The following is a 25,630-nucleotide window of genomic DNA, read 5'->3' on the forward strand; positions in this document are numbered from 1 at the left end:
CATGCCTTTGGTTAAAATATTGGTTCAAAATCACAGGACAAGGAGGGAGCGAAGCTAGATGGGATAATGACCAGAGACAGTGGAGACTAGATACCTTACATGGTATTAGAATGTTTCCTGCAATTTCAGAAAACAGTGAGAAAGAAGCGAAGAGGGCTTCTAAGAAATCGAAAGGGAGTTCAATTTCAGATGAAGAGCAGAAATCGAAGGAAGTAAAGACATCTCTAACTCCTGATGAGGATTCAGATGATGAGTTAATTTTACAGTTATTGAGAAATCGTCCACCACACCAACATATGTGGCACAAGAAGGTTCAAGTACTAGTGTGAATCCCACTGCACCCACACTGGTTAACATAATACAGAGTCCAGTATAGAGTAACCACAGCATGACTGAGAGTTCCGTACAGGTTAATTCTAACATGAACCAGAGCTCAGTACAGATTAGTCCTTCTATACAAATACCAATGCAAAGCAGCTTCAAACTAACACTGTACAGTTGCCACAACCTAGTGTTCCGAGGGCATACCCAGATGTGCCTATTGTAAATGTAACAGGTAATCTAATAATGCCGTCAGGACAGGTTTACCGGAAACCAATGTTAGTTCAGACAGAGCCAACTCCGATGTTACTGCCTTAGATGCAGAATACAGGGGTAGTGGAGTCTCAAAACGTAACTGCTAGACCAAATTCAGATGCTGTATCTGTACCTATTAATATTGGTCCAATTATACCATTGTATGCACAGGGAAATGATGGAACAAACGGTCATGGAATCCTAATTCAAAAGTCTGAGTGGGTGAAAATGGGAAAAGGACATAATGATAATGCCAGAATAGTTTCTCCGATGAGACAGACTTTTGAGGGGACAGGGTCGTTAGTATACCCGAGTCCTATTAGAGCTCCTATGACTACTGAAACAGGGTCACAAAAAGGGTCACAAATTGGCACCATCGGGTTACTGACACCCCAATCTCGGAGTTTAACTGTACAACAGCTTCCTGGTACTCAGCCTAATAACATCTTATTACAGGGTCTGATAGCTCAGCAATTAACCGAGGGGTTAGAAAAGGCTAGTGGACGGAATTATATTGACTACACTAGGCTTTCAATGGAAGCGAGTGAACTTGTTAAAGGAACCATGGGTGTAAATAGGCTAGAGTCCTACACTGAAGAAGAGTTGTGATACTTGTGTCCGAATATTACAAAAGAAGCAGGTGAGATACATCAACAGTTAGCAGAAATAGCAGATGAACACGGGACAGACCTTTAAAAAATGAAACGTTTGAGAAGAAGTTACAGGTTAGATATTGAGGCAAAATACTTTGAACACATGTGGTCTGCAGGGATGAAAATGCACCTTAAAGAGTTGCTTCAGAGCATCCAGATATGGCGAGTATTAGACAAATGGGAATGCAGATGGGTGAAGAAAAGAGACAAGCCGAAAAAAGGTCCTGATACTTTTTCTGCAGAAGCACCGCAGAATAGGGAAGCATTGAAAGTTTTATCAATGAGAGAAATTCCAGGCGGGAATGTTGTAAATGTCCCCTGGAGCAGAAGTTATATTTTGTCCTTTACAAATGATTACCCCAGGTTAAGAGAGGAACCAGTACAATGGTACCAACAGACAGATAGGTTTATGAAACTTGAAAAATGCCTGTGGGAGGATTTGAACACCCTATGGAGATAGAAGTTCCAGCAGATTTATGGTCTGAATGCAAGAGAAGTGTAGATTGGCCAACAAGAGAGCCACCAAGAGATTCAGCAACAGGTCACCGTCTCCTGAAGTAATGAAAGCTTACTATAAAGTCATTGAGTTTCTGAAAACGAGAATTTTGCCCAAAAACATTGATTGGCAGCGCATAGGTAGAACAGCTCAAGAAGCGAAAGAATCAATTTATGTATACTATGAGAGGTTGCTAAAAGCATTTAAACATTACAGTGGTACAGAAACTATTGAGCCGAAAGACATTGTTCACTTTGTGTTCAGGTTTGTTAAAGGTCACAGACCAGAAATTAGTCAGATGATTAGGAGCCAATTGATTTGTTGGCAAGCTGAAGGATGAGATGCTGCAGTATGCAAAATACTGTAGTGATGAGAGTGAATTGAAACAGAAAAAGTTTAAAGAGAAAGCGACGGTGTTGAAGATCAAGGCTGCACAGACAGGGAAGTTTTCAGCCTTAGCAGCAGCAAGGAAATAGCATGTTTCAGAATCAAGGCATGTTTCAGAATGGAGGCAGAGGTAGAGGTCGTGGTGGTATGGGAAGTGTCACTCATGGCCCGGATTTGAATGCAGTAATGCTAACAAGGAGAGCCACAGGAAAGAGAATGTTACCTACTCACGCTTGTGGGGGAATCAGGCATTGGAAACGGCAGTGTCCAATGGTTAATCAGGGAGGTATGGTTCAGCAAGCAAATTATGTAAATTCATTTAAAATTTGAGAGGACCAGGAATGAGAGGTCAAATTCAAAAGTTTCAGAATAATGTAAATTCGATGTAAGGTTTCCAATCTATGCAGCTCATGCAAACTGTACAGCCATTTCAAGTACGAGTGCCCCAGTTACAGCAGATGCAGTCACAGGTGCAGATGATGCCTGCACAACAAATACAAATGCCTAGACAGCACATTCAGATACCTCTAGCCCCTATGGATTAACAGCAGGTGATGCTTTCTCAGATAGTCACCGGTCAGAGGTCAGAGGGTCAATCAGAATAATAATACTGTACACCAATTTCCACTACACAGTGAAGATGGAATAAACAATGTTTGGATGTCTGACAGTTCGGATGAAGAGGAATGTGTGATGGCAGCTTCATTAGAAGTGGATCAGAAAAGTCCTTATGTTAAAGGAAAGGTGAATGTTCGCCAAGTCTCATTTTTGGTTGACAATGGAGCTACAGGCTCGGCAGTAAGATATGCAGAAGTTCCAGATCTGCCCTTAGCAGGGAAAACAATTCAGATTGTGGGAGTTGCTAATCCATATTTGACGAATCCAATTACTGAGCCAGTTTTGGTCAAAACTGGTAATTTTAAGGTTTTGCACAAGTTTGTGGTTTGTGATTCAAGTCCTCTGTCCTTACTGGGAAGGGATTTACTGTGCAAAACAAGATGCTCAATTATTTGTTCAGATGAGGGTATAGAAATTCAAAAAAACAGTGTTGATGAAGAAGACCCAACACTTACTGTTAACAATGAGACAGTGTCTGAAGAATTTCCTTTGATCAGTTTTGATTAACCAATAAATGAGTAAGTTCCTTTGATTAGTTTCTTTTCAGTTTTTGAAGTGAAAGATCTTCCTCCGGGTTTACAGAAAACTGTTAAGACTGAAGTTTGGGATCTTTCAGGAAAGGATATTGGGTTGATAAAAGAAGCAGAGCCAGACAGAGTTGCAGTTAAGCCTAACGTGGTTTTTCCACAGACTCCACAATACCCGATGGCCAAAAGATGCAATTGAGGGTGTGAAGCCATTGACAGAAGAGTTTGTGGAGAAAGGTATTTTAAAGGAAGTATTTAGCAGCCCGTGTAATTCACCAATAATGGGTCTGTGCAAACCTTGAGGAAAAATTCGACTTGTGCAAGACTTGAGAAAAATAAATGACATAGTGGTTAAGTGCTGCCCAGCTGTGCCAAATCCAGCTGTGATTATGTTTCAGATAGCATGCGATGCTGAATGGTTCACTGTGGTGGCCCTTTGTCAAGCGTTCTTTTCTGTGCCTTTTCACGAGGACAGCAGATATCTTTCTTGTTTTAAATTCCTGAACAAGTTCTACTGTAGGTGTAGAATTCCACAAGGGTTCTCAGAGTCACCATCGATGATTTATTAATTGCGTCCAAAACAAAAGAGGGGTGTAAATATGATACGACTGCATTGTTGAATTTCCTGAGAGACAATGGACATAAAGGGTCCCCTGATAAATTGCAGTACTGTCAGAAAGTAGTAAAATATTTGGGTCATTTGATCGAGAAAGGATCTAGGAAAATTTCCAGAGAAAGAGTCGCAACTATTTTGCAAACCCCAGTACCAACTACACAGAAAGATGTGAGGATGGTTTTGGGAGTATTGCTGCCAATGGATCCCGAATTTTTCAGTTTGTTCAAAGCCCTTACAAACATTGACTCATAAAGATGTTTCCGATCCTGTAGAGTTTGTGTCAAGCTCCGGCTTTAGGTATGCCTGACTACAGTAAAACTTTTCTGTTGTTTTGTCATGAACATGATGCATGTTCTTTGTATCTCTTGACTCAAACTCAATGTGGTGTAAATTCGCTGGTGGCATATTTTTCAGCCTCTTTGGATCCGGTCGCAGCAGCCTTACCAGGTTGATTGCGGTCCATTGCAGCAATTGAGCAGAGCCTTGCTCAGAGCGAGAATGATGGGTTGCCCCCTAATTATAATGGTATCTCAGTCAATTGAAATTTTGCTTACCAGGTCTAAAACTCAATATCTGACCAGCTCTAGGCTGACCAGATATGAGACAACAATCTTGGGATCTCCAAATGTTACAATTAAGAGATGTACAATGTTTAACCCAGCAACTTTACTTCCAAATGAGGAAACAAACTTTGATAAATTGGATCATACTGAATACGATTGTCTGGAAATTACAGAGTTATGCACAAAACCCAGAGCAGATATTAGAGATACTTTTTTGGAAGAGAATGACCAAATTATCTTTGTTGATGGTTCCTGCCTGAGAGATAATGTGGGCAAATTAAGAGCAGGATATGCAGTGTGCACCATCAAAGGCATTCTGGAAGCTTCATGGCTACAAGGAGTGTTTTCTGCACAGGTGGCAGAACTAGTGGCTCTTAGTAGAGCATGCCACATTTCAACTCAATTGAAAGTCACTATTTACACAGACAGTCAATATGGATTCAGCATTATGCATGGCTTTGGCCAATTGTGGTCACAGAGAGGTTTCCTGACCTCTTCTTGTTCACCAATAAGAAATGGCGAAAGAATTCATGAGTTTTTACAAGCGATTCAAATGCCTGAAAAGATTGCTGTGGTAAAATGTAGTGCACATCAGAGATGGCAAGATTATGTGGCATTGGGAAATGCATATGCGGATCAAGCCGTAAGGTTTTGCGCATGGAATGGCATATCCTTCAAAGGAGAATGGGAACTGTTACCTCAAAATGATGAGATCTATGCAAATTATGTAATGCATATTATTGAAAAATTTAGAAGAGTTGAAAACCCTCCAAGACATTGTTCCAAAAGAGGAGCGCAGGGAGTGAGTTAAGATGAACTGTGTCCAAAGAAACAATGATATTTGGTTATCGGGGGAAGGGAAGGTAGTACTGCCCAACAGTCTACTGACTCAGATGGCCAGATACTATCATAGTCAAGTTCATGTGGGAAGAGGTGCCATTGTCACATTGTTTAAACTATTCTGATTCAATCCAAAGTTTAGACAGGTTGCCGAAGCAGTTTTCCACAGATGCATCATCTGACAGCAGATGAAGTGGGCAAAGGATTAGTTGTTAACATGGGACATATAAGCACGGCTGGAGGACCATCCAGCAGAATGTAAATGGATTTCATTGAGATGCCTCCGTGTGCTGGGTTGAAATATGTGTTGGTGATTGTGTGCATTTTCAGTTATTGGATTGAGTCTTACCCTACGAGGAGAAATGACAGTCTCACAGTAGCAAAGTTACTGCTTAGAGAGTTAATTCCATGTTTCGGTTTCTTTAGATTCAGATAGAGGAAGCCACTTCAACAATGAGGTGATTATGTTGCTATGTTCAGCTTTAAACATTGAGCAGAAGGTTCATTGTAGCTACCACCCAGGACCTGCAGGACTTGTAGAACAAATGAATGGTACTCTGAGGTCAAGATGGAAAAAATGTGTGCATCCACAAATCTGAAATGGCCAGATGCTTTGCAGTTGGTTCTAATGTCAATAAAAAGCACCCCTGACAAGAAAACAGGACTGTCGCCCCATAAAATACTCATGGGAAGAGCCATGAGATTGCCAGCAGTACCTGCAAATGCTCTTGTGAACATTACAGATGATATGGTATTTGACTACTGCAAAGGCCTAGCTGATGTGCTTCGCTCTTTCTCTCATCAGGTGGAAGCTACCACACTGCAACCATCCCAAGAACAAGGACACAACCTGAAGGCGGGTGACTGGGTTGTGATCTGAAAACATGTGAGAAAATTGTGTTTGGAGCCTCGGCGGAAGGGTCCTTTCCAAGTAGTATTAATTACTACCACAGCTGTGAAGTGTGCAGGACTTCCTAACTGGATCCACGCAAGCCGCACTCCGAAAGTGAATAAACCAAGGGAACAAGAAGAGCTGTTGAGATCACAACCACCTAAACATATTTCAGGACAAGACAGAAGAACAAGTAAGCTGGAGTCAGAGTCTGAACATTCTCCAGTTGATTTGCCCATTCCTGTGACAAACACAGTGGAAGGACTCCTGGAAGAGGAGGATGAAATGTCCTCAACGTCCTCAAATGAAACAGTAAAAGCACTGGTCCAGAGTGAACAAGAGAGAGAACTGGTCCAGAGAAAACCTGCTCAGAGGAGGGTGTCCTCAGAAGCGGATGGTCTGACAAACCAGATTGAACAAGTGACTGACCCCAGCGGGAAAGGAGTTGAGACAGATCTGAGCCAAAAGGATTTGACTCCTCCTGAATCGATTGAATGAACGTTGAAGGAGAAGAATTTGTGTCCAATATTAAAAAGAGCATTAACCAGAAAATCTCTGAACGGTGACAAATGGCCAGAAACAAGTTCAAAGACAAAGAAGACAAACGTGGTGCCACCAATTCAGGAAAGAAGTCGATACTTCTAGAAATGAAGATCTAAGTGATGGTGAATACAGTGAAGATCAAAGATTAAAACGGAAAAGAGTTGCCAAGCGAAGATACTCAGGTCTAGATTGGGCATGTGTAGCTAACCAAGAATAACAAGAAGAATTTTTTGATTTCTGTTTAGTTAGAGACATTCCAGGTCTATACTTTGGCACTTGAAGAAAACTGATGAAGATTTGTTGGGAGGAAATTGTACATTTGAAAACTAAATGAAAGAGACTCTTTTGAAAATATTCTGAAAGACTTTGATAACCTGGTTTTGACAAGCTGATTAACTGAATTTGACAACTCTACTGAGTTTTGACAAAAGGGTCTAGTGTGAATGAAGTTGTGGATATTATTGGGAAAAAAATAAGGAGGGCTTGACTTTGAAGACTAAACATTTGAAAACTTGAAAAAGTTTTGTTTTTGTTTTAAAATTTTGATTTTTGCTGCATAGCTATATTGTTTGTATTGGCTTTTATTTTCTGATTCTTTACAGACCATGGGTAACCACAACCAGCAGAACACTAAAAATAGATGCTGTAAATACATGGGTATTGGTTTGGTGATTGTTTGTGTGATTGTTTGTTATTGATTGTGGGTGCAATTGTCTTTGATAAGAATGGAATCAACCATATTGCAGCTATAGAAACTACATCTTCAGAATTAGTGCCTACTCTTTCAGCAATAGATAGATTTAAAAAAGATAAGAAATACTTACATACAGAGGGAGAACTTTATTCTAATGTCTTCTATCGCTTATTGCGTGAGTATGTTGATATAATAGATGCAAGAGATTTTTATGTTTGCACATAGATTCCAGCCTGTGTTGAGAAGGGAATTGCCTATCACAGTTTGTCTTTAACATATGGCAAAAGTTGTAGTCTTTTATTAACACGATTCTATAACCAGGAGTATATACAATATTTTTACTCCAAATATGAATTAGTGTTTTCTTTTATATCTATCATTAGGGATCTTAATACGATAGCTAATGACAATAACACAGTAATAATGAGGGATTTCTTTGAGTCTACACTAACATTTGAGACAGCTTTGGCACACCGGAACAACTTAACTTGTTTACTTTCACCCTTAGAAATGAGTTTTTTTAGATACACAGAAGATAGGAGAAGGGCAATCAAAGCCAAGATAGATAAGGGATTAGTTCTACGTAGTCCTGGGATTGACTACGCATACACTGACATTATTTAACAAGGGAGACTAACCTTAGATGCGCAACACGTAGGAAAGCTTTGTATATACAGGCCACAATCTAGGGTAGATAAAATATTTGTGGGAACGAGTGAATGCAGACATGTGTTTTTGTTTTGAGTATAAATGGACATTTATGTTGAATTGTCAAGGCCCACAGGTGCCCGGTATATATTATATCTGAGGGAAAAATGCATATTACCGTCTTCCTAAAGGATGGAATGACACATGTTATTTGGGAATAGTTTTCCCCAAAATGTACCATCTTGATGACCTGAGTAAATTTCCTAAAAATGACTGAATTACAACCAAAAAGACAAAAGCAAGAATCAGTTTCTACCATTGTTGGAGACATATGTGGAGCAATAATTCAGTCAGTGGGAGTTGTTCTGAATTCTATTAAAACTCGACAGTTGTGAATAACATGCTGACAAGTTATTCAGGTGCAATTATCCTTTTGGATACCGAGATGGCTGCGGTAAGATCTATGACTCTTCAGAACCGCCTTGCCTTAGACATCCTCTTAGCAAAGGAGGGCGGAGTTTGTAAATTGCTAAGTCGCATCATTGTTGTTCCTACATACAGGACAACAGTAAAGCAGTTAGAAGCTTGATTAACAATTTAACAAAAGATAAAACTAAATTAAAAGAACTAACCGAGCACACTGTTTGGGGAAAAGCTGGCAAAGGAACGATTGCTTTGGGAAACTGGATTGGCAACTTGGGAAAAGGAATGGTAATGAAAATAATACAAGGGGTTTCAACTGTTTTGATTTAGCTAATTGGAATATGGGGAATATGCACATTGTTTAAAGTGATCAAAAGGAGAAAATATGAAAAGAATCACAGGAGGGTAGAATTTCAATTGGAAAGATTATATAGAAAAACTCTAAGAAAAAAGAATTTATAAAAACGTGAGGGAAATAAAATTTCGAAAAAACTGTGCAATGAAATAAATACATTTATTTTAGATGTAAGTGTGATGACATAAAAAGTCTTCAGAGGAGGGACTATAGGAGCCGAAAAATAGCGTGAATCTTTTACATAATCATACTTATGTACTAATTGAGTGAAATGCTTTAAATATAAAATCAATGTTAACACGAAAATGGTGCCTTTTTTATTGCCTACCATCGAATACAAGGCCTGCACGTTTTATAATAAAGTACTAACATTGTAATGAGAAAATATTCTGTCTCTTTAACAACATGTTCTCTGCTAAAATAAATGCTGAAATAATATAAGTATTTCTTGTTTTCTGCTGGGCCTCACGCAGACAAGGCCAGAGTGCAAAGTTATCTAACACTCAGGCCCTCATTACAACATTGGCGGTAAACCCCGCTTACCGCCGTGCAGAAGACCGCCAACACACCGCGGCGGTGGCGGAATACCGCTACAGCTATTACGACCCACAGCCCGGAATCCGCCAAAAAACAGACACCCACACAAGTCCGCCACACCAAAGGTCAGTGATAAACTGGCAATAACAAAATCTCCACTGTAACGCCAACAGGAATACGCCCACACTATCACGACCCACGAATCCACGCGGCGGTCATTCAACCGCGGTATTCCATTGGCGGTACACACCGCTGCGCTCAAAATACACACACTTACAAAACACAACCACGTTGGACAATTCCAAATACACACACCTGATACACATACACACACCACTCCCACACACTCAATACAATATAAAACACACACCCACATCACCCACAAACCCCTACGACAAAAATTGAGAAAGAAGCCCAGAGAGAGACACCACCATCAACAACACTAGCATCCACAGGCACACAACACCATCACTCACACAACATCCACGCACCTCATACAACACACACAAACACATCCCCTCACACATCACAACACACACCACCTCACACATCACCCACACCACACCGTGGCACCGCAAAGACACCCCAGGTTCTCTGAGGAGGAGCTCAGGATCATGGTGGAGGAAATCGTCCGGGTAGAGCCACAGCTATTCGGATCACAGGTGCAACACACCTCCATAGCTAGGAAGATTGAGCTATGGCACAGAATCGTAGACAGGGTCAACACAATGGGACAGCATCCAAGAACTAGGGATGACATCAGGAAGAGGTGGAATGACCTACGGGGAAAGGTGCGTTCCGTGGTCTCAAGACACCACATTGCAATACAGAGGACTGGCGGCGGACCCCCACCTCCTCCCCCACAACTAACAACATGGGAGGAGCAGGTCTTGGCTGTACTGCATCCTGAGGGCCTCGCAGGAGTAGCAGGAGGAATGGACTCTGGTAAGTCAAATCTTAACTATTACATCCCCCACCCTACCTGCATGCTATCACATACCCCACCCTCACCCTCACCCCCTTCACTCCAACACCTCACAAATGTCCCACTATATCAACCCACACATCCCAACACCAAGCCCTGCATGCAACACCAAAGCATGGACACCCATCACCAAAGCATGTCCACTACAGATACCCAATTATCACTCAAGGTCCCACACAAGAATGCAAGCACTGGAGTACAGAGTCACCCACCCATTGCACACAATGGCAAACACAGATGCAATAATCATGCCTTTACACCCCTGCAGGACCCCTACCCAACGTCACCGGACAGGAGGTTCCAGACATGTCCATTCCCCCCACAGAAGGGGCCCACAGTGATGACAGCATCTCTGTTCAACTGGATCAAGATGACCAGCCCAGCCCATCTGGGACCTCGGGACAGTCGGTTCCCCTGACACTGTCACAAGCCACCACAGAGCCTCCCCCCTCAGGAAACACCAGCACAGCTCCCACCCAGCAGGCCCATCTCTGCCCCCAGGACACGTCAAGCAGCAGTGTGTCCACCACTACAGGGAACCCAGGCAAACCCACCAACCCAAGAAAATCAGGGTCCTGGGGGCAGTGGCAGTGGGCACACGGTTCAGGGGAAAGAGGCACAGTAAAACAGGGGAACTGGGAGGACTGCTGTGCGACAGGGGGAGGACAGGCCCAGGGAACCCACTCTCCACGAGGCCCTCTCCAAAATCATGGGAGCGTACCATCATTCCCAGGAGACGATGGCAACGGTACTGGCCAGGAGACCCAGCGGCTGCAGGAGGAACAGTATCTGGGGATCAGGGAGGAACTTAAGTCCATCAACACCACCCTGGTCACCATTGTAGGGGTGCTGAAGGACCTTGTGAACACCAGGAAGGACACTGTGGCACAACAAGGGGCCCCTGACACTAGCCTGGATGATGAACAGCCCACCACCTCCGCCAGCGCTAGTGGACAGGAGGCACCGCCACAGAACCACAACACCAGCACCTCACCCCCCTGCAGAATGAGAACCACCCCGCAAACGGTCCCTGAGATCCAGGACAAAGACAGAGAACAATGCCAAGACCCCCGCCAGGAAATGAGACCCCCCCCTGAATGTCATCCTTCTGTCCCACCTCGTCACCCTGTCCATCCATCAACTGCCCTAGCTCTACTTCCTATGCCCCTTTGGACAATGCACCTGTGAAACAAATAGACTGGACTCTGCCATGGACAATAATCCACCATCACCCCGGTCCATTTTACAACCCCTTCCACTATTTTGCACTTAAATAAACACCCTTGAATCACAAAACAAGCTGGAGTCAGTCTGTGCCTTAACAAATGTGTATTTGCAATAACTATGGAATATAGCAATGTCGATTGTATTGTCAACATACCGATGTAACACAGCTCTAGTCCATGAGGTAATATAGCAGAGGTCACACAGTGGGACCCACATCTGTGAAATGGAAAGGCAAAGGGACAAGTCAAGGTCCATACACTGGGTGAAAGTGACAGACATATGATAGGTCTAACAATTGTATTAGAGGTGTGAGGCAGTGACATCTTCTTACCTGTGTCTCACTGGAAGTATTGCTGGATAACGTTGTTTCTGTTGTCGATATCCTCTTCTTCTGCCTTCTCTTCTGCAAAGTCCACAGGCTCCACAGCTGCCACAAGCCCTCCTTCTGGACCATCCTCCTGCAGAAAAGGCACCTGTCGTTGCAAAGCCAGGTTGTGCAGCACTACAGCAGGCCACGATGATCTGGCACACCTTCTTTGGTGAGTAGTCGAGAGAACCACCTGTCATATGGAGGCACCGGAACCTGGTCTTCAGGAGGCCGAAGGTCCTTTCGATCACTCTCCTAGGTCGCCCATGTGCCTCATTGTAGAGTTCCTCTGCCCTTGTCCTGGGATTTCTCACTGGGGTCAGTTGCCATGACAGGTTGGGGTAACCAGAAGTCACCTTTCACTGTAGGCAAATCCTCCACCTGAGGGAAAACGATGTAGCTGCGCATGTGTTTAAGCAGAGCAGACAACACTCTGGACAACACGTTTGAGAACATAGGCTGGGACATCAATGATGCAATGGCCACTGTTGTTTGAAAAGACCCACTTGCCAGGAAATGGAGTACTGACAGGACCTGCACAAGAGGGGGGATTCCTGTGGGATGGCGGATTGCTGACATCAGGTCTGGCTCCTACTGGGCACACAGTTCATGGATTGTTGCACGATCAAGTCTGTAGGTGACTATTACGTGTCTCTCTTCCATTGTCGACAGGTCCACCAGCGGTCTGTACACCGGAGGATGCCGCCATCTTACCACCTGCCCCAGCGGACGTGCCCTATGGAGGAGAACAGCGAGCAGAGAGTCAGCCAACACTGAGGTATTACTAAATGTAATTTGCAAACATTTGTAAATCCGCAATGTGCCTGTTACTGTGTGTATGCAAGGCCTAGATAGGTGTGACGCAGTTAATATTAATGCCATGTGGCCCCCTGAAATGGCGGCTGCCTGACCTGTAAGGGAATATGAGGTAACTGCGCTGGCGTTCTACACCGTTGCGGTAGGCGGTCGAAGACCGCAGCGCAATCCTGCATTGGTTAGCATTGGACCCTATGGGTCCCAGGAGCCAATGACGATGTAAGCCGGCGGTGACGGTACGTACCGCCGCGGACGTGACCGCCATTTTCTGTCTGTTCACTCACTTGATACCTGACCTTCGACAGGAGAGGACCTACACTGCAAGTGCTGCTGTGACCTTAGTGTGGAAGCGACGATGGCTCATGTGTCTGGAGAAAGGGCCCCTGCCTTCACTTCGGAGGAGTTGGAGAAGTTAGTGGATGGGGTCCTCCCCCAGTACACGCTACTCTTCGGTCCTCCAGACAAACAGGTGAGTACACTGTGAGCATGCTGCATGTGCAATGCCTGTTTGGAGTGGTGTGGATGGAAGATACACGGGGGGGACTGAGGCCTGCATGTGCGGACAGTGAGTGTATGTGCGTCAGGGCAAGGGTGGGAACATGGGCCAATGACTGTGACGTTCCGGACGGTTAAAGTTTTTCCTTTTCCCCTGAACTATTTCTCTAGGTCAGCGCCCACCAGAAGAAGGATATTTGGCGTGCCATCGCCAAGGACGCCTGGACCCAGGGGGTCCACCACAGACGGAGCACCCACTGCCAGAAAAGATGGGAGGACATTCGCCGCTGGAGCAAGAAGACAGCGGAGGCCCAGCTGGGGATGGCCTCCCAACGTGGGAGGGGTGCCCGTCGCACCATGACCCCGTTGATGTTCCGGATCCTGGCGGTGGCGTATCCGGAGTTGGATGGGCGCTTGAGGGCATCACAGCAGCCAAAAGGGGGTGAGTACCGCACATCCATCTGACTCTGCGTGCATTACGAGGTGTCTGGGTGGGGGAGCCGGGCAGTGGGTTACCCTAGGTCAGGGCGAGCTTTGTAGGCAAGGACCCTTTGTGAGGCAGGCTATGTGGCACCCCAACCCCACCAGTGGTAAGAGCCATCTACACCTAGTCAGGCTCCTGTGACTTCCATGTGTGCAGCAATCGGGCATAGGCCTTGTACCCCATGGGCATGTGATTAAAACTCTAAGTGCATGGCTTAGTGCAGAGGGCTGCTGTGTCTGTAGTGTCCACCAACGGTAGTGGTATTGCATGCACTGAACATGTATTTCTTCTGTCTTCCCCCACCCTTTTTGTGGTCTCCCTGTTCTTGTGTGCAATAGCATCATCAGGCGGAGGAGCAGTGGCACAGGAGCAAGAGGGAGCTGCATCCCACTTGGCCCTGGAGGGAGAGACAACGGAGTCTGAAGCCACCAGTGTGACAGAGGGCGAGGGGAGCTCCAAGGCGGGGACAGGAGGTGACATCAGCTACAGCGACTCCTCCTCTGATGGGAGCTCCCTTGCGGTGGCGGGCCCCTCTGTGCCCCCCGCATCAACAGGTACAGCCGCCACCCCCCCTACCAGCAGCGCCCTCCCAGCAGCCCCCCAGTGTGTGTCACGTGGCCGCTCACTCAGGAGGGTGGGTATCTCCTTCGCCCCAGACACCTCAGGCCCTGCCCCAGTCAGCAATGCTGCCCTCAGTGAGGAGGCTATTGACCTCCTGAGATCCCTCACTGTTGGACAATCTACCATTCTGAATGCCATCCAGGGTGTTGAGAGGCATTTGCAACAAACAAATGCATACCTGGAGGGCATTCATTCTGGCCAGGCAGCCCATCAGAGAGCATTTCAGGCTCTGGCCTCAGCACTGATGGCAGACATTGTCCCTGTGTCCAGCCTCCCCCCTCCAACTTCCTCCACCCAGACCCAATCCCCTGTACCTCAGCCTATCCCAAGCACACTATCAGACCAGCATGCACACACCTCATCACACAAGGGTGGCTCAGGCAAACATAAGCACCACACATCCCACAAGCACTCACACAAGCAGCATTTCCATGCAGACATACCAACATCCACTGCCTCCACTGTGTCCCCCTCCTCCACGTCATCCTCCTCCCTCCCCGTCTCCACTCACACCTGCATGCACTACATCTTCAGCCACTACCTCCATCACCAGCACGTCCATCACCACACACCGCTCACGTGCACTCACCACCCCCACTACCATTCACACATCCCCTGTGTCCTCTACCAGTGTCTGTGAGCCCTCCTCCCAAAGTGCACAAACGCAGGCACACACCCACCCAACAGCCATCCACCTCACAACAGCCTCCAGCCCATGCACCTTCACCCAAATTCAGCAATCGTACATCTCCTACAACCACTACCTCTTCCTCCACTCTCAAACCCACTCCATCTACCCATTCCAGTGTGTGTAAAATAAATTTCCTGGCTAACATTGACCTCTTCTCTACACCTCCCCCCACCCCCTGTCCGTCCGTCCCCTAGGGCCAGGCTTTCCAGGTCCCAACCCAGCACCTCAGCCACCACATCACCAGGCGCAGTGGTCCAAGCAACAGCTGGCTTTTGTAGTGCGCCAAGCATCAGAGCAGCCAGTGTGCCACGGAGCGAGGGCAAGAACATTCCGCCACCTGCGAAAGTAAAAAAGTTGCCCACAACCCGGAGGGAGAAGGCAAAAACACCTACCACCAAGGGCTCAGGGAAAACAAAAGGGGATAGTGGCAAGACAGCTGCGCCACCATCCAAGGTGGGGAAGGGCCAGAAAATCAAGGGCAGGTCAGGAGAGGGCATGGTGGCACCGACTATGGGACCAGTATCACACCTTCTGTCCACGTCGATGCCAACCGGTACGGCGGAGAAGACCGCCACATGCACCGCCGTCACTGAGCCCGCCACCAGAACCGCCTCCACAGAGCCCGCCACCACAGAGCCCGCCACCAGCACCGCCGCCACAGAGTCCGCCACCAGCACCACCACCACAGAGTCCGCCGCCGGCACCGATGCCACAGAGACCGCCGCCAGCACCGCCGCTACTGACACCGCCGCAAGCACCGCCGCAAGCACCGCCAGCGGCCGCGCAACATCCTGTGCCAATGGCACCACCGCAGACATGTCTGCTATCCCAAGTGGTCAGTCGACCGAGCCTGGTGGTCAGTTCCAGGAGCCTGGGCAGCTTCCATGATGCACCACCTTCAGTGGAGAAAGGCATCCAATACCTCTGTCCTTGGCAGGATGAAGCACTCTGGGCACAAAGCCCCCTCCAGAACCAGTGGAGAAAGGCATCCACTACCTCTGTCCTTGGCAGGATGAAGACTGTGGCTTTGCACTCCCCAGGATGCAGTAGTGGGCAAACCACCCACTGGAGAGACTTGAGAGACTGTGGCTTTGCACTCCACAGGATGCAGCAGTGGGCAAACCACCCACTGGAGAGACTGTGGCTTTGCACTCCCCAGGATGCAGCATTGGGCAAACCACTCACTGGAGAGACTTGAGAGACTGTGGCTTTGCACTCCCCAGGATGCAGCAGTGGGCAAACCACCCACTGGAAAGACTTGAGATACTGTGGCTTTGCATTCCCCAGGATAAAGCAGTGGGCATGGAGCCACCCCCCGTGGAGCAGTGGCGTTGTGCACTCATCCGGCTGAGGTGCCCCCCCTTCCCTTCCCCCTGAGGTGCCTGTTTCATTTCGATCTGATGCCCCTGCAGTGTTCTCTCCGTTTGAAGTCTGGTACCGAGTGTGGGCCTCGCCCATGCATTTTGGGCCCAGTGGTCCACGGACAATTATTGGTGCACTATCCGGACTTGTGTAGTTGGTGTACATAATTGCATATACTGTATTTCGAGTTTTGACTCCTCGTTTTTTCATGATTACAATCGTTCAACTCATTTCCTTTTGTCCTTGCGTTCTTGATAGGGGGGTGGCGGGGGTGTAAATGTAATGTTGCAGCATGTATTTGTGTGTATGTTGTTGTGAGTGAGGGTGGGGGTGTTGCGTGCTGCGTGTGTGTCACTCTCGTTTCCCTCCCCCCTCCCCTGTGTTGTAAGTGCAGTACTCACCGTGGTCGTCGCCGCCGTCTTTGTTGCTCCTGGTAGAGGAGCAGGAATACCATTGCACGGAGTATTTGGAGTTCTGGCTCCATGGCGTCCTGGTTCCTCGTGGGGTGTTGAGAGGTGAGTGTTTTCCCTTCCAAGTCCTGTTTCCGCCGTGTTTTTGTTCGCGTTGGTTCCGCCCCGGAAAAGGTGGCGGATTAGACTCTCATAATAGTGTGGGCAGTACATTGTCTTCCGCCTGTCTGTTGGCGGTGACCGACGCACTGTTTGTTTGTACCGCCATGGCGGTCGGAGTTTTAAAGTGGCTGTCTATGTTGGCGGTTTCTGTCACGGTCGTGATTCCATTTTTTTTGCCGCCTGCCTGTTGGCGGTATTACCGCCACTTTTACACCGACCGCCAGGGTTGTAATGAGGGCCTCAGTGTTCTTACTGTTGATACATTTGTATGCTTTCATGTCCGTTGTTTAACAGACTCCATTCATTGAATTTGCTTATTTGTCTGTAGCTATGTTTCTAACACATGTGTTTTTCTCAAGGAAATGGTGCAGAGAAAATGTTTCCAAATCTTTGTAACTACTGTCGAGCAACAGCGCATTTGGAAGGTGCTAAAACAATATATACACAGATCGCAATCGGAAGAGGATGTGCAGTGCTACATTTAGTAGAAGTTTGAATTATGCAAAGGGAGCAGAAACCAACCAGTAACTTGCAAATAATTGTTGTATCACTTTTAGTGCATTTCTGATATCTAATGTCTTTGTAATTGGATGTTCTTACTTAGCATAATATTTTCAACCAATGAAAAATGTTTGGCAAGTTTAATTTAATGTTTGAGGGCCATTCATCATTAGCTCATTCTCTCCTGGTTTCCAGAGACTTCACTTTGTGTACTTGCAGTGATCTGTCACTTTGACACTTCATGCTTTGCCAGTCAGTCTACTGACATTCTGGTGTTTTATTATTTTCTAAGTTTACTATGCCTGTTCAATACTTAACTAATACTCTGATGGTTTAGTAATCTTATAGTCAAAATCTAAACCATCCCCCTTTCCCTGTTCCTGTCCCGATGCTGTTGTCCTCCTGATGATGTTATAACCTGGTTGCTAATTACCTTAGCTTAGGTTTAATCTGTGCATTGTTATTTGTCTTTTATTTTCCAGGTACCAACTGCTACTGTTCTAATACTGCTGCTGTTTTGATAGCACCGTAGCTAGATGTTTTCTAAATTAGTGTTACTAAAATGTTTGCATGAAGCCCAACATGCTAATGCTAATCTGAGGTTAGTGAGGTGTTTCCGCATGCCAATGAATGGATAATAATTTTGCTTGCTGAATAAATGTATTACATATCTCTTTCTCAAATACTGTTGCTATTAATGAGTGTTTTCGCTCACTATTGAAGTTATTATTCTTATTGCTTTGTTTAAACTAAGATTCTTCAGGCCAATCCGACAGCCTGTGATGTTTCTTTACTTGTACCATTTGGTGTTGAGATTACTTTTCGGGACCTTAGCATTGTTAATATAGGGAAATAAACATTTTAATCAATACCAAAAGGTGTGGTTATTCATGGCAAATGGGTCATGGTGTGTTCTTTACTGACTCTCTAATGTTTTACATCGTTTGATTATTATTGTGTTTTGCTCTACTGAATCAATATAATTTAAACAAGTCAAAAGATTTATCAACCTTATAGCTGCGTCCTACCACTTACTATGATGAAATAGATAAGCCAAGGGCGTGCTAACAAAAGAAAACATTCTAGAATCACATCACTGGTAACATCAACCTGAGTGGCACTAGTGGTGCTGCACCTATATCACTAGGCGCGTGGACCATGTATTGCAGACCCTGCCAAGGCAACGGCAGATGTACCTGGATCTTGCAGTCAATAATTGCGTTTCAAGAAGCGGTTCAGGTCCTGTTTAGCCATGGTGAGTGTGCGGTATCTTTCCTTCTGTGCATATCCCTTTCAGATAAAGTCCACCCACTTACCATAAAGGTTACTATTCTGTAAGTAGTACATAAAAAGTCACATCACACAAACGCATTGTGCTCCTCCTGTTTACATTCTGAAGATGTCACTCAAACACAATCACAGAATTCTCACCATGTGCGACTGCACATCCCTCCAACAAGCTATGGTGCAGAGGCACCAGTCATGTTGCAATTAGAGTGGCTTATTCCTTGACATCAGCCTACAGAGAGAGAGACCGTGCAGGCCCGCAAAATGAATTAGACTTTGAGATGCATAAAACAGCGCAGAGCTGGGTTTAGGCCACCGTACATTACGAATATCTTGTTTTAGAGTCAAAGTAATTTGTTCTCTTGACTGAACGGGGGACCCTTCAGAACTTCAAGAGTTGAAACTGAAGGACAAAGAAACAAATGTTGGAGGATAAATCGTATATGTGCAAATGGGATAGAACCTTGAGCAAAGAGGAGTACGACCTTTACCTTATGGAACACTGTACAAGGCCCTTAGCAAAAAAACAAACAAAAAACAAAGAACCATAAACTCACTGATCCATCAAGTAACAACAGCTACAAACGTCATCGCCCATGAGACCAGTATTACACCACCAGAGGCCAGAGGCTTCAGAGACAAAGGAGCCATCACTGGCAGGATACTACATACATCCCCAACTCAGTGAGTCCTCCTGTATGCAGAATGGAAAGAGAGAAGCCGATGAACTTGACATTAACTTTATTTTCTAAGTTCCTACAGACATCAGTCGCAGACAGGTAGGACTGTCAAGTCCACCTGACTGCAGTGTTAAAGAAGAAGCGAAACATAAAAGATGTATGAGGGACCATGTATGAGATTAACACTGCTTTCCATTCGTTACGGAAAAAACACAGCCATTAGCTCTGTCACGCGTGTCCTGCTGACAGTCTTCTCTTCTGTCCAGCCTCACAGCATCAATATTTTCTTTCAAAAGATGTAGCTAATGATACGCCACCACTTCAGTTACCAGTATTGCACTGCCTCACCGGACTCCTTTGTTCTCATAAGATGCGGGTCTTCAGCCCTTAGAGCAGGTACAAAACGTAAAAAAATCACATTCAAGCAGGCCTCCTGATCGTCCCCAAAGACCATTCACATCTTTCTGACTCCCGAAGCATAACGCTTTTTATAAGTGGAATGTGGGAGTGAAACATGAATAGCCCTGAAGACTGCTTGAATAGCTGTCTTATGTAAAAAGAGACATCCTCAATAATCCAGGGGTGAAGGCTCGCAGTTCATTTCGGCCTTTGTACAAAAAAGTAACATTATCTTTATCATTCTAGCGACTTCTGGGTACCTATGCTACCAAGGACAGGGACCAGAAAATACGCCTATAGTTTTACAGAACAGCTCTGCCCAACTTATAAAATGTTCCTTGGTACAGGCTTAGGCTGACAATCCTCCTCAACCTAAAAGAATGCATCCTCGCCCGTTCCCCTCTGAAACAAGCATTGACAAAGCCAACAGGCCCACCTATTTTATAAGTGAAGGTGCTTTTTTATTCACTGGCATGCTTGTGTGTGATTGTGCAGATATATGAGTGTGTGAATGTCAGCAAGAGTCAGGAATAAATGGCTGAATATGCTACTGCATATATGGACAGATTACTAGATGAATGGCTACTTTATTAAAGAGCGGCATGTACAAAGTGACGCTTAAAATATAGAGTGCTTTATTAACGTGAGGGTAAACACAATGTGAAATTCTGAATACAGTGTTACTTTTGAAAAAGGAAGAATACCCAATATGAAATTGATTATATGCAAAGTTCTAGTAAAGTGGGATTTACATACTATGACATTCTAAAAAACTCTGCCTTAATAATGTAGGGTACGTATAAATGGTAAGTTCTCGTATGCATTGGTTTATTAACAAGGGGTAAAGTTCCATGAGGGCAGCAGCACACTCCTTGACCCTACAGACTCAAAGACTAAGGCCCTCATTATGACATTGGCGGGTGGTGGAGGCAGCCCACCAATGCCATCCCACTATCAAGCCTCCTGTGCGGCTTGAATCTCATCTGCCCTATTATGGCTTCCCCGCTGGGACGACCAGCCCAGCGGGCAACAGGGCTTTAACATTGCAGCCGGCTCCTAATGGAGCCGGCGGCAATGTGCGGTGCAGTGGGTGCAGCATCACCCATTGTGCATTCCACTGCCCGTAATTCGGGCAGTGGAATGCACGATGGGGCTGGGCATGGGGGCCCCCCTTTCCGCCAGCCTTTCTATTACAACCACCGGGACAGCCAGGCTGCAGGCTGGCGGTGGTTTGACCATGGCGGCTCCGCCACAGTCATGATGTCGTAGCTGGACCACCACTTTGGTGGCGGTCCGACCGCAACCATGACCCCCTACGTGCCAGGAACTTAAGCTTTCCCATGTTCATGTCTCAGTGTAAACAAATTCGTCAGATGACCGAGGATGCCCACGTATCACACAAACCAACACCAGGAGGTTTAAAGAGAGACCCCCCCCATCTGCAACATCCTATAATTGTGCGTGAACATATTTATTTTGAATGATCAGCCACACTTCTTGTGGGTATTCTCACAGCCACCTCTAACATTGCCGGTGAAATGTGATGTGTTTGATATAGAGACACTGCTGATGGTGCCAACCATGGGAAAGAACCAGAGGTGTTTTAAGAGCCACCATGCTATGAAATATGCACCCGCAGCCTGAAGAAGTGGCCCTCATATAGCGAGGGAGGATGGGAAGCAGCAGCAGGAGGCAGGGCCAAAGCTTTGAAAATGCTGTCACCTGGGATCAGCAGTGCCACTAAGCAAGTAGGTTGGTGACATACTCTGTCCACCATTAGCCCCATAACCTGCAATGCCAAAATCCTGGCTCTGCACACCTAAAGGGTGTTACCTTCTCTGAAGAGTCCCCCTCAACCTAGTTCTGAGGGTTCACAGCATCATGACACTTCTCTTGTAAAGAACATCAATTGTCATGTGAGGATTTGCTGCTATTTCCCGATATTGTGCTGAAAATTGGACGTCCGTGCCTGTGGAGCTGGACGTTGCACTGGTGCGGTACTATCTGCAGATGGACAGCTGCTGTCTGGGTGGCACTGGGTGCTCAAGGGGGCCTGTGCAGATATTTACCAGTCCCAACTGCACAAGCCAAATGGGGAGACGTCGAACAAGGGCAAACTGCCTTGAGTCCGAAGTGCCTAGGCACAGTCTCAGATTGGTGGCACCTTTCCGAGGTCCATTAGATGCACAAATCATCCTGTACACCCCAAGACTCTTGCTGAACTTTTTCAGGTCATCATTCACTTCAAAGCCAAGCACACCAGTGCACTTGGAAACCAAACATTTGCATTACTATCATGTGTCATTCCTATCCACTGGTGAGGAGGATTCATATTCAAGTTGAAAGGATTTGAGACTCACTATTTTATTCACAAATGAATATTCTGCCCTGAACTACTTGTCGCATCAGTAATGTTGCTTTCATCATTGAAATTCAAACAGACATATCACAAAACCACTATAAACATAAGAATGTCTGTGCATTTAAGTATAGTGAAGCGTGTTTTACATGGCTTACCTTACAAGCTTCATAGATCCCTCTGAACTGATACTTTGTTCTGGCACAGTTTGTCTGAAGTCAAATCTCATTGCTTCCTTTGGCGCAGAGAGTGATTTGCAGGGGTATTCCCACAATGGATGAGGCTCTGCTTCCTGGGACTCCCTAAAGTTTAGAGAGAGCTGAAGAAAAAAGAAAAGAAAGACAATATATTAAGTAATTCATTTTCTGAATCCCTCTCTGAGCTGCAGCTGATTGCCTGTTGCATGCATAATTAATGAGTGCATGGATAAATGGCTGAAGATGCAAGTGCATGCACGGAAAGATTACTAGATGAATGGCTACTTTACTAAAGTGGAGTATGCACAAAGTGAAGTTTAAAATAGAGAGTGTTTTATTAACGTGAGTGTATATACAATGTGACATTTGGAAAACAATGTTCCTTTTGAAAAAGGAAGTAAGCCCAATATGAAAATGAGCATATACAAAGCTCTATTAAAGTGAGGTATACAGAGTATGGCATTCTTAAAACGGTGCTTTACTGAAGTAGGGTATGCATACACGCTAAGATCTCATACACATCTTTTATTAAAATGGGTTGAAGTTCCACGAGGGCAGCAGCACACTCCTTGACCTTAGAGACTCTAGACTAAGTGGCAGGAACTTTTCCATGTTTATCCGTCATGGTAAACAAATAGTCAGAAGACTGAGGATGCCCACGTATCACTCAAGCTAACACCAGGAGGTTTGAAGGGAGACCCCATCTGCAACGTCCTACAATTGTGCATGAACATATTTATTTTTAAAGATCATTCAGACTTCTTGTGGGTATCCTCATGGCCACCTGTAACACCTCTAGTGAATCATGTGAAAACACCAGAGATGTTTTTAGGACACCAGGCAGTGAATTATGTGCTCTCAGCCTGAAGAAATGGCCCTCAGCCTGAACAAGTAGTCCTCGGCCTGACAAAGTGGTCCTTGTAGAGCGAAGGAGGCTGGGCAGGTTGGGCACCACTGAAGCGTTTTCTAGCTAAACCCATGGAAGCAGAAGGCAGGACCAAAGCTTTGAAAAGTCTGTCACCTGGGACCAGCAGTACTGCTGTGTTATGCAGGCTGAGTGACATACCCTGTGCACCATTAGCCTCGCAACCGCCACTGCGATCTCCTGGCTTTGCACACCCAAATACTATTACCATGTCTGAGGGGCTCCCCTCACCTTAGAGCTCAATGTTGACCCAAGAATTATTTACGAAGATGACACCACCTCCTTGCTGCCAAAGCGTTGTTCAATGACCTGCATATTCACCACTTGAAAACATTACTTGCAGTTTTCTTGAAAACATTTAAAATCACCTGTAAAACTACTGCAAGGTATTCTCCTGAAATATTTTCTTCTGATAGTTCCCTTCAGAGATCCTCTTGAACCCAGTATAACAACGATTTTATATAAACCGTACTATGTCTAATGATACCCATGAAGTGAAATGTAAGAGGACTACAAAGTGGGTGAAAACAAAAGAAAAAAGCGTTGTAAAATACCTAAAAGTGGAGCAACAAACACGCTACAGTACCATATGCAGAGGTATTCTAGGTCAACAACGTGCAGCCCACTATTGTTTTGTCCATATCTACAATAAGGTAAGATGCACTCCAACCTTGGGAGTTTCTTTCGCCTACATTTGAAGTGTGTCTTTCAACTCTCACACTCGTTAGCTCTATCTCTCCACTGACTGCAACCTGAATTAAAAAAGATGACAGTCATCCTTCCAATGAGTAACAATAAAGAAAGGAGAGGGACAGGAAGTAGTGCTATCAAAATAAGAGCTACAAATTGGAATAAGAATAATCATTAGATTGAGCGTAGCAGTGCACAATCGCTGGATTCCAATGTCTTGCAATCTCTTCTGTAGGCTTTAACCACACCTACCTCACGCCCATCACTTTCACTGGCTCCTGGGCTTGCCTTTCAAAAATCCCTTAATGTGGTTGGTAAAAGCTTTACATTTGTGCCGCCTTGAAGATAGTTTGTTACCTGGTCTCTTTGTGGTCTGTTTTTTCTTTTTTACTCATGCGGTGTTGATTGTTTGGTATCATATCCCTCTCCTTGTGACTTCAGAAGGATGCCCTGATTGCCATTCTGTGTGGCCAAGATGTTTAGTTTCTTCCCCCCTCCCCCGGTGATTTATACCGTGGTTGTGGCATCTATTTCATTCTACGCACTGCCATTATGTATTGTTTGCAATCTTCCTAATTTCCGGGGAGGTGGGAGGGTTGCATGTGAATCCAGGAAATTCTTCCAAGTCCGCATTTCTTTTCAACTTTGGGTGTCCAAGATGCTGGGAAATTGTTTTTTCCTCTTATATGGTAGTAAAGTCTCCAGGAGCAAACAGGATACAGTGTGCTGCTCTTGCACATGGACTCGATAGATGTCTGCTGCCCTCTTGACCAGGGTGTTAAACACTGCAATGTCATCTAGGGGAGAAGACAAGGATGGGTTTATGCGACCCTGTCTTTGGTAAAGTCATTTTCTAGATCTTGCCACTCACCTTTCGTTGCTCCGAAGTCATGAAAATAGCCTTGTTAAAACAGACCACCTCCTAGTACTGTTCCCCCTCTTTGCAGAGAAGTTCCTCTTCCTCTGCTTCAGGCCCCTGTGTCAAAGAAGGCTCCAGCTTCTCGTATTCTTCCTTGTAGGCCCTCTCCGGCAGGGCTTTAAAGAAATTAAAATTCCTCCATTCTTCTTGTGAGGACTTCCATCTGGGCCTCGAGTCCATGTTTTATTTTTTCAACATTAAGAATGTTTTGCTCAGCATTGAGCATTGCAGCTTTCTTTGTCGTTGCAGCTGAAATATCCTTCACTTGAGGTTTTTTACCCACCCTAGGTCTTGAATCTATTTAGGGGTCGAGGCTGGTTCTGATGGCTTACTATGAACAGGGACTTTTGACTGCAGCTCATGGGGTTCTCTGTGTCTATGCTCTCTCGATTGTCTAGTGGTTTTGATGTAGCAGCAGATTTCAAGGACTTCAAATCCAAAGGTTTTAGCTTGGTCTCACTGTGCTCCTGTGGTGTTACCAAAGGCTTCTCCCCCGTCTCTCCTTTGACGTCGTCTTGGGTGATTTTTTCCTGTCTGTTTCAAAGAGTTCCTTGATGTTGATGCCCTCCCTTTTTACCATCTCATCTCCTCAGGGTTCTCTTTGTCACTAGACAGCACAAAGCCTCTCGGGAAGGGTTTTTGCTGCAACTGCATCAGGGTGGAGTGTGCCATCCTCTGCTTCTCC

At 45.5% G+C, this 25,630-nt stretch overlaps 1 protein-coding gene across 4 annotated transcripts in view; it reads right to left on the reverse strand.

Moving 5' to 3' along the window:
* The window catches only part of PRMT7 (protein arginine methyltransferase 7), a 424,549-nt gene that overhangs the window by 79,019 nt on the left and 319,900 nt on the right, over positions 1–25,630 (reverse strand). For all 4 annotated transcript variants that reach the window (XM_069217242.1, XM_069217243.1, XM_069217244.1 and 1 more), the window contains one exon: positions 22,373–22,533. In XM_069217242.1, coding sequence (XP_069073343.1) covers positions 22,373–22,533 — 161 coding nt within the window. The remainder of the gene's footprint in view (positions 1–22,372; positions 22,534–25,630) is intronic.

This window comes from Pleurodeles waltl, chromosome 12 (genome assembly GCF_031143425.1).
Source record: "Pleurodeles waltl isolate 20211129_DDA chromosome 12, aPleWal1.hap1.20221129, whole genome shotgun sequence".
Lineage (NCBI taxonomy): Eukaryota > Metazoa > Chordata > Amphibia > Caudata > Salamandridae > Pleurodeles > Pleurodeles waltl.